The 11,506-nt window shown below is 37.8% G+C and overlaps 1 protein-coding gene across 1 annotated transcript in view; it reads right to left on the reverse strand.

Moving 5' to 3' along the window:
* Positions 1 to 11,506, reverse strand: part of UNC13C (unc-13 homolog C) — a 586,721-nt gene that overhangs the window by 562,027 nt on the left and 13,188 nt on the right. Inside the window, exon 3 of the mRNA XM_034661708.1 lies at positions 6,068 to 9,313. Within this exon, the coding sequence (XP_034517599.1) occupies positions 6,068 to 9,056 (2,989 nt within the window). The 5' untranslated portion in view covers positions 9,057 to 9,313. The remainder of the gene's footprint in view (positions 1 to 6,067; positions 9,314 to 11,506) is intronic.

The following is an 11,506-nucleotide window of genomic DNA, read 5'->3' on the forward strand; positions in this document are numbered from 1 at the left end:
CTTAAACTGTTTCTGTCTCTTCTACTTTGAAAAGAAGAAGAGCTAAAACAACGCTATGTGGGCAGGTGAGATATTTGCTACATGGTGCTGAGTAGAACTCTTTAAGTGTGTTCTGATGGTCATCTGAATCAGAAGCACCTACGGAACAGATTACAAAAGGCAGACCCCATCCTTCCTGACCTGGACCCTAACGTTTGAGAGGCACCTCTTGATAGATTTGGGCCAACAAAGACCCAGAACTTAGCTGAAATATTTATTCTTCTTCAACATGAAGCCTGGAATTTAAGTAAATTCAAATACATTTTTGCAGATGCGTAGGTTACATCATCATGGAAAGAAGAGCTAGCCTTCTCACAGATGCTATTGAGCCAAAGAGGGAAAAGTTATGTTTTCATTCTCAATCATGCTTTGCCTATTGTATTCTGTTAAAATATGTATAATTTTAAAATGTCCTTTTGATTGAAAGAAAAAAAACACCTGAAGTGTATTTTAATTTTATGAGTTCTCCACCATATGTGGAACTAGGTAGCCCAGAAACATAGGGAGTGGGTTAGCATATATTTATCTAATCAACAAAAATTTATTGAGTATTTACTCTAGGCCACTGACCTAGGCTTTAGCATTACAATAGCAACAGAAACAAACATTCACTCATTGACTCCNCAACAAAAATTTATTGAGTATTTACTCTAGGCCACTGACCTAGGCTTTAGCATTACAATAGCAACAGAAACATTCACTCATTGACTCTACCAGCTAGTCTAGTAGCAGACATCTATAATAACCAAATAATTATATACATAAATATAAATTTACAGTTATGATAGGTGCTATGAATTGACCTAGAATTCCTGAGATCCTAACTCAACAAAGCTGGAGGAAATCCACTGACTAATTATAATATCTAGGTATTTATATGAGTTATCTCATTTGCTCAAAGGCAGCTAATAAGTCTGCATTGTTTGTGGGTCTTTAAGAAACTTCACTGTTCAGTGGTAGGGCACTGAGTCAATAAATTATGCAATAACTATAGTGGAAATCTTTGTGTCACTGAAAATAATACAGCAGGTAATCACATAATAAGATCTTTCAAATATATATTACATGAAAAAAGCAAGGTGCAGAACAACATGAATATATGAAATGTAATACCATTTATGTTAAATTTAAAAAGAAAGGAAATGTATGTGTGTTTATAGAGTGTCAGAAACAAATTTTCCTTCTCTGAAGAATAGACGTTGTTAATTTTACTTTTCACTTTTGTATTTTCTGCATTTTATTTTAGCGTGTGTGTGTGTGTGTGTGTGTGTGTGTGTGTGTGTGTATGTTTTACAAGGGCACATATAATTCATCAATAGCACATATAGTTTTGGATAAAGATCCATGGGCCCCAGTACAGAACCACAAAATCAAAAAATTCAGTGACAAGATCCTAATAATTAATAATTTTACAACAACTCTTGTTGGGAACAATAACAAGTACTACAAAAGCTCCCCAGATGATTCTAACAATCGGCCAGATTTGGAACCACTGGTCTAACATAATGAAGTCTCAACTTTAGGAAAACCTTTTACATTCAATTTCATTTCTTTGCTGGAAGCTAAAATATTTCCACAAATTTTACAACTACTAGAAAACAAAATGTACACCATGGTAAAAATATCATTAATTATGCTAATTACAGAAGTCACAGTCTCTTTCAGAATCTAGAGACAGTCTGGCAATGGCATTTCAAAACAAAACAAGATTTTTGTTCTGCTAAAGAAAATTTACTTCAAACTGATGTCAGACTCTAATTCCAGGTCAAGTATACTCAGACTTCAAATACATCATCCACTGAGCTGCTATTGTACAGTATTTATTGGGCTCTACAAACCTTGATTTATAAGATGTATCAGGAACTTGAGGCAGGAAAACTGAGAATGAACTATTTTATATCAAAACCTCAGTGCCTTTTGTATTATTACTGTTTTTTAAAGAAAATCCTTTAGTTATAATAAACCTGTGGCTAATGCTGTCCCTTTTTCATCATGTTTTTATCCACCTTAAAACATGAATAAAGAATCTCTGAAGTGAGGAAGCATATGGCTGCTCTAAATAACCAAAGTAACCATTTAGACCTAGATCTCAAGATCCACCCCTTACTATCTGTAAGATATTGAGTAAGTTATACAAGTTTTCAGCATCTCAGTTTCCTCACCTGTAAAATCGAATAATCATGGAATCAAATTCATAGTGTTATTGTAAGAAGTAAAAATAAAAACAGAGAGACTGCCCGGACAACATCTGGTATGTAGTAGGGCTCAGTAATAGGCTTTTACTAATTCAAAAAGATAGATGCACCCCTCTGCTTATTTATAATATTTATTTATAATAGTCAGGAAATGGAAGCAATCTAAGGTCCATCGATTGATGACTGGGTAAGGAAGATGTGGGGTGTGTGTTGGCGCATGCACACATGAATATTGTGCAGCCATAAACAAGGATGAGATCTTGCCACTTGTGACAATGAGGACAGATCTAGAGGCTATTGTGCTACGTGAAATAAGCCAGACTGAGAAAGACAAATACCATAGGATTCCACTCTTAAGGGGAATCTTAAAAAAAAAAAAAATGAATAAACGAACAAACAAAAAGGCAGAACCAGACCTACAAATACAGAGAACAAACTGATGTTCACCGGAGGGGAGAGGGATGGAGGAACAGACAAAATGGGTGAAGGGGAGTGTTAGATATCGGCTTCCAGTTGCGGAATGAATAAATCATGGAAATAAAAGGCACAGCATAGGGAACATAGTCAATGGTACTGTAAGAACATTGTAGGTGATAGATGGTAGCTATACTTGTGGTGAGTATAGCATAATGTATAGGCTTGTCAAATCATTATGCTGTACACCAAAACTGATGTAAGATTATGTGTCAATTATACTCAAATGTAAAAATTTACAATAATAATAATAATCTTTCATTTCTAACCATACTTTTGAACTCTTAAAAGATAAAGTCATAATCTTAGCAATTAAGGCCACACTTTAGATTTCAACTTAACTTTGAAGCTTGGTTTGTTTGTTTGTTTTATTTAGTATCCTGTTCCCCTTGATTCAGGCTTTAATCCAACACACATTAACTCAGTGCCAACTCCATATAAAGCACTGATCTAGGCACAGTGCAAATGAAGAAAAGGAGACAAACCTCTCATCTCCAGATTACTTTAGAAGACCAAATGAGAAATGTGCACAAACTGTCATTATGTAAGGTGGAAGCCAGTGTCATACGAGGCAAGTATCTGGGAATTCAGAAGAGACGATAGTTAATTCCAGTAAACGGGTGGTGTGGGGCTGGAGGTGGGGGATCCGAGGCACTATCATGGTGTGGGGTTCAGGCCAGCTACACAAAAGTCACCACTCAGCAGGGCTCAGCAACAAGGGAAGAATATGACCCCATGGAGTTTCTGGCTCCACATGCTCCCAAATCTCTTTCCCACTGGCATGCTGTTCGGGGTGAAGGTTCTCAAAAACAATATGACCAAACATCCACATGTATAAACATTGGGGTCTTCAGAATTCCTCTATACCAGGATGCTGGAGACAAAAGTTGAAATAATTTACGAGTTCATAATTCCGTAAAGCTCCATCAGGGAAACGGCATCCCACGGAGTTTTACAGCAAGAGCTCTACAGTCTAATCTTGCCAGATTAGTAATGGAAAAGAGCCCTGCTACCTAATGATGACTAGGTAGCCATGGAGAGAAAAATCTGTTGGCATCTGCCCAAAGCCCAGTAAGCAGATGGCCTTGGGCACAAAAAAATCCATCATGACGATTCGCACCTCATTGGGATGCTCTGAGCAGTGAAGGGGCCTGAAAAATGCCCTTCTTTGGCTGCCCTTCCTCCTGAGGCATATTGGTGGCACAGGAGGGAGACAACTGCCTGACTCCTGCCAAAGGGAGAAAAGATGGCCTTTAAAATCTAGGCTACTGCAGCCTCCTGGGTAGTCAATCTGGTGCCTTTCAAGCAACCAAAAAGCATCTTAAGGATGTGTGTCTGATTTCCTCTAGGATAGATGATCCCCAACAGATTCCATTCTAAGCTGGCTCAAGGATAACAAGCCAAGCTCCAAGATGGTGGAGGGGGTCTAGGTCCTCAGTAGCCCGGGCTAGTATGTCAGGAATATGGTACGATGTTGTTTTACCTATTTTGAGATTCTTAAATTGGTGACGTGTAGTTAACTAAGTGTATTTCTGTTCTCTAAGCTTAAGTGTCACTGGATGATTAAGGTTGTTAACTACCTGAAAGGTCAATACCAATAGAAATCTATTTTGTAGACGCTTGCTAATTTGGAACTTTTAAAAGTTAATGAAGATTGATTTTTTTTCCTGAAACATAGTTTTGTAATTTTTATAATATCGCCTAGTATTTCAGGTATTTTATCCAGTTGGCATTAAAATATCTATTACATCACAACAGACACACGTGCACACACACTGGTTAGTCTTAATATGCTCTTGAGTAGACGTCTTTGAATCTATAGCAAATAAAATAAATAAAATACAATGCCAAACTGCTGGCCTTTATCCCAAGAAACTATTAACTGAGTTTTAGTAACAAGGATATTTAACTATTAAACATCACTCTTAAATAAGATAGCTATTATTCTAATATGAATTATTATTTGCATAAAAGTTTGACTACTCTGCACTTTCACATTGGTTTTAAATATAGTTGAGAATTACCTCCTGAAAACAGCAACAAAGTCACAGCTAATACACCCAAGATCCCTTTGACTTAGGTAGTTCTTTAATTACATAGGGTGTGTTGTTTTATATAGACAGATTTATTTTTTAGAGCAGATAATCTTAGTCGTTATTTCAATTACCTTAGGGTCCAAAATACTTTAACAATAAAGTTTTCTGATTATTGAAGAATCCACCCATATCAACGAGAAAATGACCAGTTTGGAGGAATGTCTGATCACAATTTTGTTCAGACAAAGATGCTATAAACAGCTACTGGCTGCAGAAATTTTTATATTATTTCATAATGGCAAGTACCAGTTGATCACATAAAAATATACCTTTATGGAATATTATGTGAATACTTCAGTTAAAGATTACCATGCCATAAATAAGGAAAGATTTAAAATATATAATTCATTACAACTGAGATAATAGCAAACTATCCCAGAGATATAAAGTGATAAGCATGCAAATAAAATAAATGATAAGGGATCAGGTAAGTGTGGGTGAAGTTTAATTGAAAATAAAAAGTAAAAAGAAGAAAGAAAGTTTCATTTTTAAGTGGCTAATTTTTACGTGTGTGATCCAAAATTGTTCCCCTAGAAAATCAAGTAAAATTGTTAAATAAGGGAACTATTTCATTTTCACAAGGGGAGAGAGACTTCCAATCTACTCTTCAAAGGGGAACTTGACTCTACTCCATATTGACTCTCACTCAAAGAGTGACTCGTGACCATTCAGGCATGGCCTAGGGTTTCGGCTCTATTGTACTCCCTCAGCTGCATCAATAGGCAGTGAGGGAGACAGTGGTCCTCCATGGGACGGGTTAGGGTTGGCTGTGCAAACCCACCTCTTCCTACTGGCAGGCTCCAAACTATAGATTTGATGGGAAAGGGAGTGGTAAGTCTGGGGGGTCCATCTTTCCTAATTCTTTAAGATTAACTACACCATTCTCCTCACCCCTATAGACCAAATAGAACCAAAGAATAATCCCAGGCTGCTCTTCGACTTTACTCACCCTTTTTTTCATGACTGATGCCACAAAGTTGGTTAATATGAAATGGGGTTTGTACCAATGCTAGCAGAGAAATCTTGATCCACAGACTGTAGGGCTCCTTTTAGTATGACCTACCTGAAAACACTTTGATTTTAAATCATCAAGCCCAGCTTGTTGGGGGAGCAGAGTAAAATAATACCCTTCTCAAAATAAACATGCAAATTTCTTGCAAACACATTCTTTTTCCCAAGAGTAAACACAGAACATGCTCTAACGAAGCACCACCAAATGTTAAAATACAAGTAGCTCCAAGTGTAGCATGTAAACTTTAGTACCTCCAGCCAGGATCTTCTCTTCCAATTCTGCCATTTGCTTCTTATAGGCTTTTAAAGCTGCTTCCTTGAAAGAGGGACGGATTCTCTTTGGCTTTGTGATTTCCACTGGCTGTTCAGGGATGTTTTGGTTTTCATCTTCTCTTATTTCCATTTCAGCTGGTATTTCATTTAATGGTTCCAATCCCCCTTCACGAACCACATCATCTGCCTGCCCATCATAACCCTCATCTTGTGGGGTTTCATAGGGTGTTTCATATGAAGGGTGATCATATACCTGCATTTGTTCATCTGTTTCCGTCATACTCGTTCTGTTTTCTAGCTTAGCAAGGACTTGTTCCATCACTTCAACATAATCTGTCTCATTATCAGCCACTGGCTCACTATAGTCCTCCTCATCCTCTGCTTTGTAGTAAAAAGGCTCTGTGTAGACATCAGAGTCAAGGGTGGTACTTGATTCATTTGCAGTTGATTGGGATAATGTCCGAAATCTCCCCATTAAGGAAGAGCCGCTGTCTTCATACCCACTGAGACTCTGTGTGCTTTTGTTCCATACCACTTCCAAGGCTGATTTAGCCCTCTGTAATGTAGATCCAAATTTGGGGAAGCTAAAAGCCTTATCAGAAAGGTCAATGCTTAATCGACTATGCCAAGATTTGGGTGGGGCATCCTCTGAGTCATCACTTTGCAATTCACTTTGACTTCGATACATCCTGGGCAATTGGTTTTGATTTTGGTACAGCTCATTAGAATTAGCTTCCTGATAAGAATCATATTGGCCAACCCACTGGCCTTGTGGTTCATTATCCAACCCAGGGCATGGAGATGAGTTGTCATCTTGCGTGAAATCATAGCTCTCAGAGTCATCCTGAAGGTCACTAGGGCACTTTCCCAAGTCTTCTAGGTCTTTATTGTAAATATCTAGTTGTTGATCAGGTAGACTGTTTGTGTCATAGTCAAAAGCTTCCTGGGTGGATGAATCTAACCCTAAGTCAGCTCCTTGCTCTACTTGACTCCATTCCTTCCATGGAGAAAGATCCTCATGTAAAGAGAGCTGAGACTCACTGTAATGACTTTGGTCTCCCGATGCACACGCCATGCCATTACTCATTCCGCTATCCACAGTTTCTGTGTTCTCAATTTCGCTCTGCCCTTGGACACCCTGAACAGCCCCATTCGAATGTTGATCCTGCAGACTGTCATACAAGGTGGGTGTGCCCTCCTGTTTCCTCTGCCAAAGTTCCCGGTCTGAAGATGACAGGAGGGAGCTTCCATTAGTTCTAGTGAAAAACTGATTTTCTGAAAAATCCTCTGAGTAAGACTGACACAATTTGGAAAAATCTGATTCAGAACGACTAAGTTTACCAGTGAAAAAATCATTCTGTGAATGCCAGAGGGGTGTAGCATCTGCATAATGGGTTGTAGTTTGTTTTTCCAAATTATCTGATTCTGGCAATTGTGAGGAAATTTTATCATAATCGGATTTATTTGAAATTCTGCTGCTACTAGCAGTTTTATTCTTGGCTCTAGCATTGTGTGATTTTGAACTTGACTTGGAAGTACTTCCTTTTGTTGGAAACTCTGACTTGGAAAACACAGCATAACTGTTTCTATTGAGGTCAGATTTCAGCTCTCCATCACTGTCATCAGGTGACTGCCAATTGTTCTTGGTTTTGGGCTCTGGAGTAGACAGCTTTATATCCATGCTCTCATATGTCTGGGAGGACGGTATCCCTCTCTCTTTTCTTTCTCTTATGTCATGAGTAAGAATATCTGTTGAGATTCCAATTCCTGTTCCTTTGAGTTTGTAGGATTTTTTTAAGACAGAATCCCTTTGCTGAGGGGTTTCAAAGTATACAAGTATGGGTCGAGGCTTTGCATTTGGGCAGTCCCTCTGGTGCCCTATCCTTTGAGCAAATTCAATTTTAATAGCATTTGGTGCATCTGAGAAACCCATCTTATCTATTAGAATTTGGTATACCACACTTTCAACATATTCAAATCTTTCTTCAGGCACATTTAGAAATCTCAGGCTTGCCTTACTACCCACATGACCTAAGTGTTTAATATAATCATGGATGTCTCTGGTTTCCCTTCGCGACTGGACAAACCCTGTGCGTAGCTGTTCAATTTCACTCTGTACAACCTCTACACTGCTGGAGATCTCATCGATGGAATGCTTGAGGGCATTGACATGCCCTCGTAGTTCAGAAAGTTCCGTTTCAATCTGACTTATACCCTGAAGTTCCTTAAAGATCATTTCCATGACATCATGTGTTTGGCTAATGCACCCAGAGGAACTGAATCCTGGCTCCAGGGCATTTGTCTTTGGGTTTCGTGCAGTTCTGTCCAAAGATTTACTTCTTATTCCCCAGGTTTTCTTCATTGTGCTCAACTCTGAATCTGATGAGACACACTCCTGACTCTTTTTCCATTTTCTCAGTTTGCGTAACGCTCCTAGTTTCAAGCTATGTAGAGTGCGTTCTCCATCAGAGCTGCCCTCAGAGGGGGCCAGACTGCTTGAACTCTTTCTGTTACGTCTAACTGGCATTGTGTGTGTTGATTGTGCCTGGTTTTCTGTACTACTCCTTAGTTCATTGAGTGATTCTGAATAGGAACTCTCAATTGAAGATAACTCTTGAAGCCGATCCTCATTATCACTGCTGGTTACATTAATATTCTTTTGTAGGCCATTGGCAATAGCTACTCGGTAACTGAATGTTGGAGAAAGGGAAAACTCTTTATTAGCCTCCTCCTCTTCAGTGGATAAGTTGCGAGTAGTTGAACACTTTGCAATCTTCTTTACAGTGCTTTTTAAGGTATTAGAAAATTTGGGGGTTTTGGTCTGGCCAGCAGTAGGAAAGTCTTGATCCTTTTTCTGCTGATGATTCTCTTTTTTTTTGGTTGTATTTCCCAATTTCTTTGTAAACATTCCTTTGCAAAGCTTATGTATGTAAGGTAAAATCAGGCTCTTGAAAAGATTAGCCACCATGGAGAGCAATTAGTGCAAGCTTTTCTGCCCCAAAGAAGTAAGCAAGGTATCGGGATGAAAATCTGTAAATCCAAGGCAAGCATCTCTGCTCAGATGTTCTGTGAATTACTGAAAATAACAGGCAGGGCAGCCATGGCTCCACTGCAATGTCAATGTCCTGTGAAAACCAGAAGCAAAGCTCCATTCATGAAAGACATTCTCTCCTGGCGAAGGGGTTTCATGAATCTCTCTCATTTCCACATAACTTCATAGAGTGTCTAAAAGAAAGGAAAGTTAAAATGAAAATCAGAATTCAATTCTAGATTTATCCCATTTCTAACATTTTTCAGAAGTACTCAAGATTCAGTGTGAAAAATTGCAGAGCGGGGCAGGGGAATATCTGAATTTCAGTATGTAATTACTTTTAAAATAACTATAAAGCAAATACATACCAATAATTATGTTTAAATTACATTTTTCTTCCTAAATCATTTATGGGTAGACACAACTGAACTGAATAAATGAGCTGAAATAGTAATAAAAGGTAATAATGGTTATTTAGGAAAGGCTATGTAAATAATAGGCAAATTTAAAAAGCTATATTGACTACATGACATTATCATTTCGACTTTATTTCCTTTCCTAAAAGTATATTTATTTACACAAACATAAGCATAAGCACTCAAAATTAAATGTTTCTCCACTCCTAGACATTCAAAATTCATCAAATTAATATTATTCATGTATGTAAGATCTTTTCTTATTCAAATAACATTTCCCTTTTCTAGGTATTCAATGACTGGGAACGTCTTAAATAATAAAGTCATCCAAGTGAGAAATATTTCATTTGATGAAATAAATACCAAGAGAAAATATATTAGAAAATGCAGATAATATATCCAAGTTTTGAGAGGACATGACTTGAAAGAGTTGAGCCATCCCAATCAACTGGTATAGCCTTGTGGCAGATGGCAGGAAACCCATCCCCAGGCTAGAACTATGACTGGAGATCGAGTTCCAAATTACAAAGGAAATTGTGCCACACATAAGATGTGCCTACAGATAACCAAACACTGGTCAGATATAATTCATCCAACGATTTGGTATTTTATGATGCGTGTTAGTTTCTCAAATTGCATGAAGTAGAAGAAAAGGGAGAAGGAAGAAAAGAAAGTTTACGTTCGTTTTCCTGGTTCATGAGCACCATGCCTTGTATGTGGTAGGTATTCGAATAAAATTTTATGGAAGTAAACTTAAGTATTTTACAGTTGAAAGATGCCACAGTAATGGTAACACCCAAAAGCCTTTGCTGACATTGAACTACATATTTGCACAGGTAAATAATCGATGTAATTCTTTAAAGAGGACATCAGAAACTGCATATGGTTTTAGGAGCTGGCTGACTTTATAAGTTCCCTCTGCTTGGAAATCTGCCATTTTTACTTCACTTACATTCTTTAGGAACTCAGGGGAAAACATGCTCTGGCCAGGAGCCAAGCTTCACAAGAAACAGGGCAATGTAAGTGAGAAAGGGAAGCATAAAAATAGAGGAGGGAAAGAGACAGATTCTAAAGCAGTCCTTATCTTCAGGGTTTCATAAACTGTTAGAGTCTAATTCCTCTTATCTAAAACAATTTCGTATTCATTCATCATTACAAGCCAGGGCCTCTACTAATATAAATGTCAAAAAATAGACTCCTAAATTAAATTTAAAAAATACTTACTGTACCCCTAGACAATCTCTCCTTGTGGAGAGAAGAATTTAGAAAGTTAAGTGAGAGTGAGGAAAGGAAATTATTTTAAAACCAACTTTCACACAATAAACTTTGTACTAATCACACAACCCAAGATCCTGAGTCTATCAAACCTCAAAACAAATCTTGTTTAAATGAGAGAAACAATTTTGCCAATGCCTCTGACGTCTCATGAAATTGTTGTATATTTCCTGACCTGCATTATTTGTTCAGAACTATTGTTCTAGCAATAATTGTTGGCAAAATTTTGAGCAGGGAAGTTCAAACTGAATTGAAGTCCTGCTCAAAACAACACGAACCCAAGGGCCTGTGTCCACTGTTGGACCTGCAAACTCACCTGCTCTATGTTCCAGCTACACAGAGTGACTTGTTATTCGCTAAGGGCTCTATGCTCTTTCACGCCTCAGTAACTTTCCCGTTCTCTACCTAGAATATCATTTATATCTCACCCACCCTGTCTGTAAAAATTGTATTTAAACTCCAGAATCATTTGTCCTGCGAAGACCTCACCAACCACCACACTGAGCTTTTCTCTCTCTTTGCCACAATCTTTAAAAAAAAATAATAAGAAGAAAAAGGTGGGTGGAAACTTTTGGAGATGATAGATATGTTTATGGCATGGACTGTGGTGATGGTTTCACAGATGTATACTTTAAACTAATTTTTTAAAAAGGTTTTATTTATTTATTTGACAGAGAGAAAGACAGCCAGTGAGAG

The sequence above is a fragment of the Ailuropoda melanoleuca genome, chromosome 5, assembly GCF_002007445.2.
Source record: "Ailuropoda melanoleuca isolate Jingjing chromosome 5, ASM200744v2, whole genome shotgun sequence".
Lineage (NCBI taxonomy): Eukaryota > Metazoa > Chordata > Mammalia > Carnivora > Ursidae > Ailuropoda > Ailuropoda melanoleuca.